Here is a 14911-nt window from a genome sequence, read left to right on the forward strand (position 1 = left end):
AGTTATTGAATGGCTTTTGAAGAGTTTGAAAAGTTTAAACTCGATACGCTGTGAGTTGAAAATGAAGACTCTAACCAGTAGGGCAATCCGCTATTTACTTTTTTTTTTTCTTCAAGAGAAACGGAAGTTTTTTTTAACCAAGCAAGTTGGAATTAAATTATAAAAATGTACTAAAGTTTTAACCGAGAAATGTAAAGCCTAATTATCATTCATCATCCAATTGAAAGTCAACAAACTGTCATCCAATGTTATACATAACTTATATAATATGATGTGGGACTAATAATATGTGGACAATTGACTTCAGGCGAAAATTCGGATTGAGTTTGGGATGAAATGGACGGACAATGCATCAATCCAATCCAATAAATACTCGAATTGAGATCAGGTTGGGTTTGGCCTGATTTTACTCAATTTTACCGGTCAGGAGCCTTGAAGAACACCAGATTACTACCCTGTAGCCAGATTTAAAGCTTGGTGCATGTGCATGTAATGCCCTAAAAAAAAAAAAAACAAATATTAAGGCTCTCAAGCGTTTGGTGGACCTCTCAATACGACGTCTTAACACCATGAACTAATGACCTGTATGCTGAACAGAATGAAGGTTGCTGATGTACAAAATCAGGTCGTTCTTGGGGAGTTGCCGGAAAACTTGTTCGCAGCGAAATTTGTGTCTTGGCATGGTACACGAGTTAAACTGCGTATCAAGGCCATCATTCGGAGTTGCTCAACGATTCTGGTAATGATTCCTGGAACTAGTGCTGAAGTTTTTACAATCTTCGACGGTATTTTGCTTATAGTAATGTCTATGTCCTCGTCCATCTTTTTGAAACTTACAAAACCAGCCTTAATCATTTAAAACTATTGATTTTCAAGGATTGAATTATTTTTCACTTGTATGTTCTTTTACAATTGTACAGCAATATATAAGAGGATTAACCTCTTACTTTACACCACAACAGCTGGTTTAGGGAAAAATAAAATAACATCCCCTTGAATTAAGGGAGATGATTAATCCCTTGAATTAAGGGAGATGATTAATCCCTTGAATTAAGGAAGAAAGTGCCGAAAGCACTCTTGAATTATGGAAGTTGTCTGGCTGAGGGAATAATAAAATAACATCCCCTTGAATTAAGGGAGATGATTAATCCCTTGAATTAAGGAAGAAAGTGCCGAAAGTGCCTTCCAATACTCCCCCTCAAGCTGGATCCAGAAGGTTTATGGATCCAAGCTTGGACAGAAGCCATTGAAACCGATGAGAAGCCAAGGGCTTGGTGAAAATGTCGGCCAATTGGTCGAAGCTTCGTGTATACCGTGTCTGAATTACCTGCGACTGCACCTGTGCCCAAACGAAATGACAATCAACCTCAATGTGTTTCGTTCTCTCGTGAAACACGGGATTAGATGCTATATGCATTGCTGCCTGATTGTCACAGAATAAGGACATAGGAAGAGTTGCAGGAAACCCTAAATCATACAGAAGACCCTTGAGCCATATCAACTCACACGCAGTGGAAGCCATTGCACGGTACTCAGCTTCGGCACTGGATCTGGCGATAACAGTTTGCTTTTTACTTTTCCAGGTGACCAAGTTTCCACCGACAAATGTACAGTAGCCTGAGGTGGACTTACGATCGAGCATCACAATACCCTACGACTTGAGGGTTGTCATTCTTCCGCATGATGATACCACGACCCACTGAACCTTTTAAGTAGCGTAAGATTCGTTTAACCAGAGTCAAATGTTCAATAGTCGGGGAGTGCATGAATTGGCTCACAAGACTTACAGAATAGGTGATGTCGGGTCTAGTGATTGTGAGGTAGATCAATTTTCCAACCAATCGCTGATAATGGGTGATATCCATGAGTGGCGTGCCCTTCAAGCTAGGTTTTTGCTTACTGTCAAGAGGAGTGGTGGCTGGTTTAGCATCGCTCATGTTGGCATCATTGAGCAAATCCAAGACATACTTTCTTTGGTTAAGAAACAGTCCCTTGTGTGAGGTTGCCACTTCTATACCAAGAAAGTACTTCAATATCCCAAGGTCTTTAATTGCAAATCTTTGTCTGAGAGACTGTTTGAGAGTGGAGATCTCGTCAGTATTATCACCCGTAATTATCAGACCATCAACATAAATAAGCACAACTAATGTGCCCACAGCTCCTGTGCGAACAAATAATGAGGAATCGGCGTTGCTGCTTTTGAAACCAACACTAGTGAGAACTGAGCTCAGTTTGGCATACCAAGCTCGTGGGGACTGCTTTAGGCCATAAATGGCTTTGTGCAATCTGCACACCACATTCGGTTCATTGCTTTGTGGATGCCCTGGTGGCAATTTCATATAGACTTCTTCTTTGAGATCACCGTGCAAGAATGCGTTCTTTACGTCCATTTGGTACATGGACCATCCTTTGTTTACAGCTACAGACAATAACACTCTTACTGTGTTCATTTTGGCCACAGGTGCAAACGTTTCTTTGTAATCTACCTCAAATGTTTGAGTGAATCCCCGAGCCACCAGTCTTGCTTTATGTCTCTCAATTGAACCATCTGACTTGAATTTGAGTTTATAAATCCATTTGCAACCTACTGCTTTCTTGCCTGTTGGAAGTTTGGTGATGCTCCAGGTATGGTGTTGATCTAGAGCTTTAAGTTCTTCTTGCATTGCCTCTTTCCACACCTCTTGGCTGTTGGCCTCGTGGAAATTCTGAGGCTCCTGGTAACTGGATATAGTGCTTAGGAATGCAGCATGATTCGGTGTCACTCTCTTGTATGACACACAATTGGAGATGGGATGTGTGGGTTTGTACATAACAAAATCCTGAAGTCTTGTGGGAGTTTTTCTAACTCGCATTGGATTGCGTCGAGGAGCTGGAAGCGTTGTTTCACACTCATTCGCATCATCTTCATTGTCACAATTGTCATGCAGTGTATCCTCAGAATGAGACCCTTCATTGCTATCTTCATTGGGAGAAGCATCAACGTTGACATAACTGAGCTCGTGTTGATGTGGTTCATCCAGTTCAATTCTTGGTAGTGGGAACACATCCAAGATGCCATCCCCTTGGGCTGTGAGTTCACTTGACTTGCTGAAAAAAGGGTTAGTTTCATGAAATCGCACATCTTTGGACACAATCAATCTCCTTAATTGGGGATTATAACACTTATATCCCTTTTGTGTAGAGGAATAACCAAGAAAAATACATTTGGCAGCTCTAGGATCTAATTTATCTCTGTGAAGAGATTGAATATGCACAAAACAGATGCAGCCAAACACTCTAAGATGTGAGAGGTCAATTTTCCTTCCTTTCATAACCTCGAGTGGAGAAGGCACTTTCGGCACAATCCTGAAAGATAACATTGTGAGGAGAAAAAATGGCTAAGCAATTCAAGGTATTTGTGATCTTTCCCACAGATAGAAGTTGAAATGGGAAGGAAGGAACATATAAAGCCATTGATTCAATTTTGTCTGACATTAATTTTATTTTTTCCTTCCCTAAGACCTTTACATTCTCACCATTTGCAATTGAAACTTGAGAAGGGTTTGCTAATTTTTCAAATTTTTGAGACTTAGACACATGGTTGGTCATATGATCTGTGGCACCCGAATCTACAACCCAAAAATCATGCAACATATTTATTTTAAGAGCAGTTTTAAAGGCTTTCATGGTACCTTGCATGTCCTCTTGGGGTATGGATCTCGTGTCTGCTAAGAACCCTACAAACTTGCCGAGCAATGTCGTCGAGTTCCCTTCTTCTATGCTATCAGCACGATCACTTCCAGCAAATCCTTTCTTGATTTGAAGATACGACATAAACTCGTTCATTAGTTCAGCAGGATTCGCTGTGAAGTTCTTGAGTGGATCTGGCCCATTGGAGGTGGAGGTAGACACATGATTCGCTCGATGTGGAGCACGGTTCATCCTTTGCACACCTTTGTTGTCCTTCATGAACTCAGGCTTTAACTCTGGGTGTAAGATCCAGCATGTGTCTTTGACGTGACCTATATTATTGCAGTGTTGACACTTCAAGTTCGGATGTTTTCCTTTGTACCTCTTTTCGTTGGTTATATATGCCCTAGCCTCAGGTACACTGGTCGTTGTACCTATGTTCATGACTTTCCTTCTTACTTTTTCCCGTTGAATCGTCGCACACACACTGGTGAAAGAAGGAAGCTCAGTGTTCATGAGTATGTGACATCGAAGATCTTCATACGTTGAATCAAGACTAGACAAGAGTTGAAATATCTTGTCTTCTTCTGCTCTCTTTCGTAGCAGTGCTGCGTCGGTTGTGTGAGGGCGATAGATTTCCAACTCATTCCACATGCTTTTCATGCTTCCTAGGAGTTGCACAAATGGTTTGCCATCTTGCTGCAGATCGGAGATGTCCTTCTTTAATTGGAAGACCCGTGCAACATTGTTTTGGCTGCCATACATTTCCTTGACCGCTTCCCATAGCTGGTACGAGGATTCTGAATAGCTGAATATTTCAGCTAATTTACGATCCATGGAATTCAAAAGCCATGACATAACCAGCTGATCCTTGCTAAGCCAGGATTCATAGTTTGGTGAGGAAGCATCAGGTATTTTGAAGCTTCCATTTATGAACCCCAGCTTGGACCTTCCACCTAGCGCCAAAGACACAACTCTCGACCAAGGCAAGTAATTAAACTCATTCAACACGACTGAGCTTAATCTTTGATTTGGGTTGACGTCCACCTCATGCACGTTCATGGAGGAAGGCTCCTGTGAGCTTTCAGCTTCGGATATCAGCGGATTGTCTTCAGACATTTTGAGGATTGAACACGCTCGGATAACAGTATAGCAGACGCAGGTTAATTTTCCTGCTCTGATACCATATTGATTTTCAAGGATTGAATTATTTTTCACTTGTATGTTCTTTTACAATTGTACAACAATATATAAGAGGATTAACCTCTTGCTTTACACCACAACAGCTGGTTTAGGGAAAAATAAAATAACATCCCCTTGAATTAAGGGAGATGATTAATCCCTTGAATTAAGGAAGAAAGTGCCGAAAGCACTCTTGAATTATGGAAGTTGTCTGGCTTAGGGAATAATAAAATAACATCCCCTTGAATTAAGGGAGATGATTAATCCCTTGAATTAAGGAAGAAAGTGCCGAAAGTGCCTTCCAATAAAAACTGAATGGAGTTTTATCTTGTTTGAGTCCCCAAGGCTGAAGTATCATAACTAACAAGGTCTGCAACTCACTGATTTTAGTGCCTGTTTATTTCTTGAAGGACTTAAATCTCAAGAATATTCATTTGCAAGAATTCAACTTCGTCTAAGGTTCCCGTGGCTAGCAATTGACATTTTAGTATCTCAATCCTACTTACTACATCATTTGTGCTCCCCTACCGACTTAAACTTTCACCTTCAAAAACCCAGAGAGAACCTATGCACCTGATTCGAAACCTTTCTTTTAAACAGTTGCCTTCTCTCTTTTCCAGGAAACTTTGTCTGAGAATCAAACAAAACTCAGCCACCGAAGGAAACTTCTGCCTGAAAATCGAAATAGTTGATCCCATTCCTCCAAAAAAATCTTTTAGCCCTGTTCCTTGACACCAGGGCAATAAGGCTCTCTCAACAATAATCTATCTGAGACAAACGATTTCCCAAACATTTTTCGTTTAGCCATTCTTTACTTTCTTTTTCATATTGCCTGTTGTCGCAGGGTATGTATAAGCAACGGTAACTTGACACGAAAAATCTGACTTTCCTTCGTTTTCGTTGTGTTTAGGTTGCACATCTTTGTTGCTGCTAACCGGTGGAGTTTTAAGGCCATCTCGATCACACTCACATCTCAATCTTGTAAATATACAGTTGTTGCTACCCTCCTCATCCTAAAACATCTTCTCAACATTCTGCTAACCGCTATCTCAATTTCATTGTTACCCCTCGTCTCAACCATTGGATCATATACAGTCCTTCCACACTCCAAATCCCACTAAACCAAACTTGTACCCAGTTAAAACCACACCTGCTCGAAACTAAAAACCCACGAAGCACGAACAACGTGAAGTCAACTACCATCGAGTGGGAAGTGCAGCACAACACAAAATGGATACGGCCACGAAATTGTGGAGTGAAATCACAGCGATGAGAAGTGAAGCATGCCCGTGCTTTACTAACCAGAAGGCAGGCTATAAGATCCATATTCTTGGTGTTACATTAGTTTGTAAATCTCTTATATCCACCACCTTATGTTGTCACGAGAAATTTGAATTCTTATATTTGTTACATATAGTTAAGAGATTTTTTAGATTTGAATTCCCTTGTTTTGAAAAATTCTTGGGTGCGAATGACCAGTCCACGTGGCTGTCCGATCGCATACACAATACACAAGACACCCCACCTCCTTCAGCTAGCCAAAGCCTGGATGGCCAAAAAAAAAAAAGAGAGGCAAAAGGCTCTAAAAGAAAAGGCTTGAATAATGTGAAAGGGCGGTAGTTGAACTGTTGAAGAAACAAAAGGTGTCATCAGGTGCAAAGAGCGTGACTGGAATCTAATATGCTCCTCAAGTGTAAAAGATTTCAATCCCAAATCATTTTTCTAATATTCAAATTACAGAGCGTGTTCGGAATGAGATGATTTAGAAATGAACAATACTACTCTAATCTATGGGTAAGAGAATTTGAACTCAGGCACTCTTCTTTGATTCTACGAAACCCTAAACCCTAACCCTTTTAACTACTCATGCTTTTGAAGAAGGTAACTATTTTGTTTTCAACTTTTTTACTGTGTGGTTTTACCAAACCAAACAAAAGGGAAAGATTGTTTTAGTTCCCTCCTGAAAGAGTCACCCTCCTAACTCCTCCCCAACAAAAAAGAAACCCATAAAATCACCAAACCACAATAAATTAGACATCTCTTTCTTTTCATGCTACTTTCCCTCTGAAACCAACTCCTCTCCAACACCACCCAAATCTCCCCCTTATAAACACATTCCCTTTGCTTTTCTCCAAACTCAGATAACTTCCTTTGCTCAGTCTCCTCCTCATAGTCTCGTAAAGATGTCGAAGGTCGAGAGAAACGGCACTAATGGTTCTTCCGGGCAATATCGTTCCCCATGTAGGTATGCTCCTACCCCGGGGAAGGCAACCATCCTTGCATTGGGCAAGGCCTTCCCGAGCCAGCTCATCCCTCAAGACTGCTTGGTCGAGGGCTACATTCGCGATACAAAATGTGAAGACGCCGCCATCAAGGAGAAACTGGAGCGCCTGTGTAAGCAAAATTACTTATACTATGTCTTGTGTTAAGTTTCTTAGAATGGTTTCTTTACTTGCTTGTTTCTAAATTACGTTTTTGACTAAATTGTATAATTATTTGGGGAATTGTTATTAGCACTCCAAAAATCTCATTTGGCACTCCAAACTTTCTATAATTAAAAAGAAAAATACACTTGTGAGGAGTGTAGAATGAGATTTTTGAAGTGCTAATAACAATTCCCATTATTTGTACCATATCTGTCGATCTCATTGATGTGGTACACATAATATGTACTTAGACGCGTTATGTGATTATTTATGTCTTTATTTTTTCTAGGCAAAACCACCACTGTGAAGACTAGGTACACAGTGATGTCCAAGGAGATCCTAGACAAATACCCTGAGCTAGCAACAGAGGGCACAGCCACCATCAAACAGCGGCTTGAAATTGCAAACCCTGCGGTGGTGGAGATGGCGTTGGAAGCCAGCCTTGCTTGCATCAAGGAATGGGGAAGGCCGGTTGAAGACATCACTCACATTGTCTATGTCTCCTCAAGTGAAATCAGACTCCCAGGCGGCGACCTCTACCTCTCAAGCAAGCTAGGCCTAAGGAACGATGTTGGCCGCGTCATGCTCTACTTCCTAGGCTGCTACGGTGGTGTCAGCGGCCTCCGCGTTGCCAAAGACATAGCTGAAAACAACCCTGGAAGCCGCGTCTTGCTAACCACTTCCGAGACCACAATCCTTGGCTTCAGGCCCCCCAACAAGGCGCGCCCTTACGACCTTGTAGGGGCAGCGCTATTCGGGGATGGAGCTGCAGCTGTGATCATTGGAAGCAACCCAATAGCAGGACAAGAGTCTCCCTTCATGGAGCTCAACTACGCCGTCCAGCAGTTCCTCCCTGGGACTCACAATGTGATCGACGGCAGGCTGTCGGAGGAAGGCATTAACTTCAAGCTTGGAAGGGACCTGCCCCAGAAAATTGACGAGAACATAGAGGAGTTTTGCAAGAAGCTGACCGTGCCGGCGAAAGCAGAGCTGAAGAACTTCAACGAGCTGTTTTGGGCCGTGCACCCGGGTGGACCGGCGATTCTGAACAAGATGGAGAGCACGCTGAAGCTGAGTAGTGATAAGCTGGAGTGCAGCAGAAGGGCACTGATGGACTATGGGAACGTGAGCAGCAACACCATTTTTTATGTGATGGAAAATATGAGGGAAGAGTTGAAGTTGAAGAAGAAGGAGGGGAGGGATGAGGAATGGGGACTTGCCTTGGCATTTGGGCCTGGGATTACTTTTGAAGGCATTCTCCTTCGCAGCCTCTAGTGGTGTGATTTGTCTCAATAAGCTACGAGGGTTGTGCATGTTGCACGCACACCGATACGGATACAACGATAAGATACTTTGTTAGAATTTCATTAATGAAATTATGAAATGGTGTTGTTTCAATTTAATTTAATTTGGTCATTTTAATGAAATGGAGTTGTTCGAATTTTGATTCCTTGGCGTATCAAGGTTATTATTGAACACATTAAATAGTTGGCCTCTTTTTTTGAATTTATTTCACGGAATAAAATTTTTAAAGAAGCTAATTTTGTAACTGTTGCCATCATTTTGCATGGGCATGGTTTAGAAAATTTTCATGTTTGGGTTGTTGTGCACCTCTAGCTGCATCTGATGCCTTGTTATTTGACTCTAGGGGCGTTAGGTGTTCCCGAAGTTTTTCCCTCTCGTAATGTTATTTTGTTTCCTACAAAAAAAATATAAAAACACGTTAACACGATTCAAAATCTAGCACGAATATAACATTTGACACTTTGCACACGAGTACTATGGTAGGAAAATCTGATAGCTTTTGGGGTATTTTCGTCAATTAGTAGTGTTGTATTTTGGTGGCTTTCGAGCGGTGCCGCGTAAACAACGACAAACTCACACCAAACGACGTAGTTTTCTTATTCTTTTGTGTTCTTTCCTTATTGCTTTGCCGCTACGCAATTCTCCCTCTTTCTTTCTCTCTTTCCTGCAGAAGAAAAATCTGATAATTTCAAATTTCCAAAAACCCTAATTCCACTTCAATTCAATTCCGATTTTTTTTCAATTCGTCCAATATTCATCTGATTCTGAATTAATCGCAGTAGTAATCCAGGTAAATTAATTTCACCAACATCTCTAAACTTTTCATTTTTAGGGTTCTTTTTAGGCACCTGAATTTACCTTGGAATTATGATTCAATTTTGCAGAAATTGAGGTCTATAATGCAAGATGGAAAGACCAATCCCACCGAAACGACACCGTTGACGGTAACCTATCTATCATTCAACTTGTTTCCTTTTGCTGCTGGCTTAATTAATTAACATTGTTGCAAAAATTTACATTTTGAAAGATTGGGGCAGGTTTAGGTAATTAATTTTATGATGTGAAAGCAGTTGCTTTGTATTTAGTGGTTAAAATGGAGTTATTGATATCGCATTGAATCAGGGTTTCCTCTTGAGATTATTAAGGTATTGCCCAAGGTATATAATGAGGATGAGATTAGATTGCAAGGTTTCGATCAGCTTTTTTTGGTGCACATGGTTTCGCAGAGAATGTAGTATTATTTCTCAGTTCAATTTAGTTTCCAGCAAGCTCGGTTATCGGGAACTAGGGCACCAATTATTGCTTGTGACTAATCTCTATACTTTAAGCACTCTTGTTTATGTACAAAGAAATGAAAATTTAGATGATCCAACCCTTTGGGTTTTGTGGCCGGAATCTGATTGTGTATTCCACTTTTGGTGCTGTCCTCTGTTTATTGCACTCTACGTCGCATTGCTGGATAAAAGAAAAACTTGAGAAACTTCGGAATTTCTTTCCTTGCTCATTTTCTTTGATATATTGTTTACAATATTTGTAATTAGGAAAAAAACAATTATAATTATTTAGCAACTCCTTTTTTTCCAGGCTCAGAATGGTACTATGAGAAATGATGGGGTCTTTCCTCAGCTGCTTACCTCAGTACCAGCTCTCAATGATGCTGCCTCTTATCTTTCTCAGACAACTTCATTATTTACACGCTGTTTCACTGATTATTCTGGTAAGTAATCATCCTTATTCCATATCGAGATTGTTTGAGTTTCTTAATTCTCTTGTTTTCCCTTCTTTATATTTCTCGACGTATAGTGGGAGTGGCGAAGGTGAGCTGGGGAGTTGGTTATGAAATGTGGTGTCTTTACTGTATAAACCTGGAAAATTGTTCTTTTGCAGCAGTATTTTTTTCTCTGTACATTGTCATTAGTTTGATTTTTGTGTTTTTTTTTCCCCGGTCATTCCCTAAGAACAGTTCTCTTAGTTTTACAAGTACTCTGTGCTTATAATTTCTCTGAGTGTGGAAGTGATTTTTCATCAAATAATGAGTTGATCCGTTTTCATCCCTTTCAACCTTCTCCCATGTATGAGAATAATTTAATGAACACTTTGAAATAAGCTTCTCTCATGTACCTTTTGTATTTGCTTTTATATATTTCCTTACCATTTATTATTATGGTTTAGTTTTTATTTTACTTGTGTGCTTTTTTTCTGAGTTGTCATAAGTTATGGATCTTGCTATTTTGCAGTAGAACCTTCTTCTAGTGATTCAGGGGTTTCCAATGGACATGCTCAGGAAATGGTGACCTTTTGGTCTCGGCCAACTTTTGCCTCCCTTGCTACATTTAGCGATGATGTGTCTTCTAGTGGATACCATTCAGCATCTGCAGAGTCATCTAGTTCTGCAACTGATGCTCCCTCTGTAGTTGATGGAACAGTGAGAAGTTCTTCAGCAGATTCATCTGGAAACTCTAGTGCCATCATCAAATCTACCAATGGTGGCCAAAGTGGCATTCCTTTATTTCAAGGGTATTTGTTTCTAACATACTACTTCTTGGTGACCTATCCTTGTAAAGTCTTCAATTGAAATGCGTTAACCATTAACCTAAAATATTTTCTGAAAAGAAAACTTAGTAGAAGAGAGGAACACTTTACTGCATTGCTTAAGACATCAGTGCATGGAGGACTATGTAGGACTCCAAGCAAGAAGTCAGCGATACAAGTTAGTCGAATATTCACTAATGGACTCAATCTGGAGAGTTTATATTAACAACCCCCAGCCTGCCACAAATAGAGTTAAAACCCAAAAAGAGGATTTGGAAGAGCATATATGCTAACCACAAGCGCAAACCCGCCCAAAAAATTTTAAAACAATTATTAATAAATATTTACCCTAACAGAGAAATAAGAAGCTTGACCCAGAAATTTTTGTATCTTGATGGTTATTACACTACAAGAAGCTAACAAAACTTTTACAGGGAATTGTGGGAAAAACATTCTGGTTATGGTTACAGTGAGTAGGTAAGAATAACAGCAGCAGAAAAAGAAAGACAGAACAAATTTCTAGGCATCAATGCTGTCCAAGAAACCTACATAGCTTAGAAACCATGAAGTGTTAATAGTATGGGATGGCCCTTATTAGGACCCAAGTAATGCTTGTACCAATTTTGTGCAACAAATCTTGAAATTCCACCAAAATAACCTTGCCGCTAAAAACTTACCTCCTCAAGCAACTTCCCAACACAAAGTAGGAATATGATTCATTGCCACAGTTACCAGAGTAGCCTATGTGCCTCTTATTGAAACTACGCCATACATTTGTCAGAGAAATATCTTTAAGCTTGTAGATTTTGGGTATCTGTGAGCTTCTTGTTTTTTTTTGCATCATCTGGCTTTCAACTTAGTGGTGATTATTGTGTTGAATTTCAGCCTTATTGATCGAGTTCGAAAAACTGTGCGTGGGTCGGCGGATGATATAGGATGGCTACAGCGTGATCCGACAATGCCCCCTGTTGAAGACGGCACTGAAAGGTTCATGGAGATTTTGGGGGATATCAGGTGTAGTATACCGTATTTTATTTTTATTTTGCATATAGATCTTCTTATCCTGTTGACGCCAGTATCAAATGAAATATTTCTCCCCTTGCCAGGCATGGTGTTCACAGATTGCCAAACTCGATGGTTTGTTTGTTGGTTCCAGGTATAATTTCTTCGAATGAAACACAAATGGTTAATAGTACTTTAGTCAGGGAACGGATAAGGAGAAACAACATCTCCATTCCCTTCCCATTTCTGCCCTGATGTGGCTTGCTTGTATGATGTGGATGATGCATTCGGGATCATTTTTGGTTTTTTCTTCGTCAAATTTGTGCTTTTCTTTTCAATCCTATATACTTGGTCTGGAGATTGGAATTCCAAAGTGTTTTATATATCTTCATTTTGCTTATAGTTATGTGCTTATGAAGTTTGGTTACTTTTGTAATCAATAGGTCTTTTCAGCAACCATGGACCACTATATTTTGTAAATACAAAAACGAGTTTATCAAAACTGGGTCTGGTCTGCCATATAGCCAAGATTCATAGTGAGGTATTTATTTATTTATTTATTATTTTTGCTTAAAGAAAGCCCTTTTTCACCTTATTATTATATTCTCAACTAAGTGTTAATAATCACCAATCAGGCTTCAGTTGAAAAAAATGCTCAAGAGATAAAAGAATACATTGAGGAATTCTATTGGGGTTCCAAAAAACGTGTCTTGGTTCTTGGACATAGCAAAGGGGGAATAGATGCAGCAGCTGCTCTGTCGTTGTATTGGCCTGATTTGAAAGATAAGGTTGCCGGTTTGGCATTAGCACAGAGTCCATATGGCGGTAGCCCAATAGCTACAGATATCCTGCGAGAGGGACAGCTTGGTGATTATGTGAACTTGCGAAAGCTAATGGAGATTGTGATCTGTAAAGTGATAAAGGTATGTAAGGAGTGCGTGCGTGCATGTGACTATCTGGTGTATAATGAAAACAACGGTAAAGAAAAATGTTTTTTCATTGTTCCACTGTCATATTCAGTTGAGCTTTCTTGCCTGTCATCATGTTTTCTTTTGGTTCCTGTAGTAGGTTGCACTCGTAGGTGTGACTTATGCTCTTAATATGTATATCTATTATTGACTGAGGTGTTTGGCCTGACATGAAAATTTTGGTGAAGTTTCAAGTGCTGCTTAGACTGATGATGGCCATTCAAGATGTGGGTGACGGGGGTTAATTTTGTTTTTTCCTGAGGATGGGGGTAGATGGTGTGAAGGACGCAATTTTTGTGCTTTCATATGCTAGCGGAAGTATGATAGTTGTATTAATCTTAATAAGTTGTGATATCCATGGAAGAAACAATAGAAGTCAAGCATGTTTTCGGTGTTATGGTGCTACTATTATGATTGTTTTGTTTTTCCGATAATGTTTCTGTTATGATTAAACGTGTGTTGGAGGTTAATATTGTGAAGCACTTTTCAGTTGATTTCTAGAATAATTTTTTTCTGAAATACCATGTCATCTTCTTCTGTGAAGGGTGATTTGCAAGCCCTGGAAGATTTGACTTATGAGAAAAGAAGAGAATTTATAAGGAAACACCCGTTGCCAAAGGATCTCCCGGTTGTTTCATGCCACACTGAAGCTCCCATTTCTCCTGCTGTTTTAGCTACATTATCTCGTGTAGCGCATGCCGAGCTACCTGCCGCTCTTTCTGCGGGCCAAGCAGCAAAACTTCCAGTGGTAATGCCCCTTGGTGCAGCTATGGCTGCCTGTGCACAGCTTCTTCAGGTCAGATATGGCAAGAAGAGTGATGGACTTGTCACATGCTGCGATGCAGAAGTTCCTGGATCCATTGTTGTGCGTCCAAAGCGTAAATTAGACCATGCCTGGATGGTATACTCGTCATTGTCAGATGACCCTTCCGAAGCAGATGCTTCTCAAGTGTGTGAAGCTCTTTTGACGTTGCTTGTCGAAGCTGGGCAGAATAAGAGACACGATAATGGGACGAAAGATGAATGAGGCCGATGACCTTTGCGTTTCATCTCTCGTTGTTATTGGTATTTTATATCCTTTACAGGTATGGTGCTCATTTTTTGTATATATTTGTGCTCCTCTCCGTCTTATTCTTTTGATTCAATTGTAGGAAAGTTGAGTAACTGTTGGGCATGGACATGGAAACACAATACAGTATAAGCGCAAGCTCACTTGATTACTTCTGTTCTTTTTTTCTTTTGATAGAAACGATATGATTTTCATTGAGAAGCTCAGAAAACTGAGTTTTAGAGGTTATACAAGCAGAGGACTATCCCCAGAAAACTATTACAAACAATCCTCCAAAAGGAGCTCAGTAATAAAAGGAGGAGGGCAGTCAATCCACTCGCAATGGTCTCCAATGCTAAGGCTGAAACAAGCGAGACGATGGGCAACCCCATTGGCTTGGTGGCGGACATGGGTACATGCTTCTTCAGCGAAATGTTAGACAAATGTTAGACAAATTGGTAGAAGGCTCCGCGAGGGCATCCACAATCTGAAGAGAATCACCTTCGATTATCAAATTTCTAAAACCCCCTAGACGCCGCCCAAACCATACCATCTCGAACAACCAACGCTTCTGCTTGTAAATGAGTGAAAACATCCTTAAAAATCTTACAGTAGCCAGCGACAAAATTACCTCCATCATTTCTAATGACAATTCCTGCTCCGCCTACCTTAAGACTCTCCCTCCATGCGCCATCAAAATTCATCTTCCCGTTGGCAGGAGAGACCATTTAGGGTGGTCGGAGCTGAAAGTCCCGACCAAAGTTTGGAGTATGAAAGTC

At 40.3% G+C, this 14911-nt stretch overlaps 2 protein-coding genes across 4 annotated transcripts; both read left to right on the forward strand.

The window, feature by feature from the left end:
* The first annotated feature begins 7034 nt into the window (after positions 1 to 7034).
* Positions 7035 to 8552, forward strand: LOC137733300 (type III polyketide synthase A-like). Its single transcript, XM_068472454.1, has 2 exons — positions 7035 to 7245; positions 7567 to 8552. Exons 1-2 carry the CDS (start codon positions 7035 to 7037, stop codon positions 8550 to 8552), a joined length of 1197 nt encoding a protein of 398 aa, XP_068328555.1.
* Positions 8553 to 9147: 595 nt separating this feature from the next.
* Positions 9148 to 14356, forward strand: LOC137734934 (uncharacterized). Of its 3 annotated transcripts, none has more exons than XM_068474266.1 (9): positions 9148 to 9372; positions 9467 to 9526; positions 10167 to 10299; positions 10823 to 11099; positions 12000 to 12128; positions 12221 to 12270; positions 12560 to 12657; positions 12752 to 13039; positions 13629 to 14356. In XM_068474266.1, the coding sequence occupies exons 2-9, from the start codon at positions 9482 to 9484 to the stop codon at positions 14109 to 14111; spliced, it is 1503 nt and encodes a 500-aa protein (XP_068330367.1). In that variant the 5' UTR covers positions 9148 to 9372; positions 9467 to 9481; the 3' UTR covers positions 14112 to 14356. The 3 variants fall into 3 exon arrangements, with proteins under 3 accessions (XP_068330367.1, XP_068330368.1, XP_068330366.1); XM_068474267.1 differs by having other exon boundaries at positions 10173 to 10299; positions 10820 to 11099; XM_068474265.1 differs by having other exon boundaries at positions 9150 to 9372; positions 10820 to 11099.
* Positions 14357 to 14911: the final 555 nt, after the last annotated feature.

Source organism: Pyrus communis, chromosome 5 (genome assembly GCF_963583255.1).
Source record: "Pyrus communis chromosome 5, drPyrComm1.1, whole genome shotgun sequence".
NCBI classification, from domain to species: Eukaryota; Viridiplantae; Streptophyta; class Magnoliopsida; order Rosales; family Rosaceae; genus Pyrus; species Pyrus communis.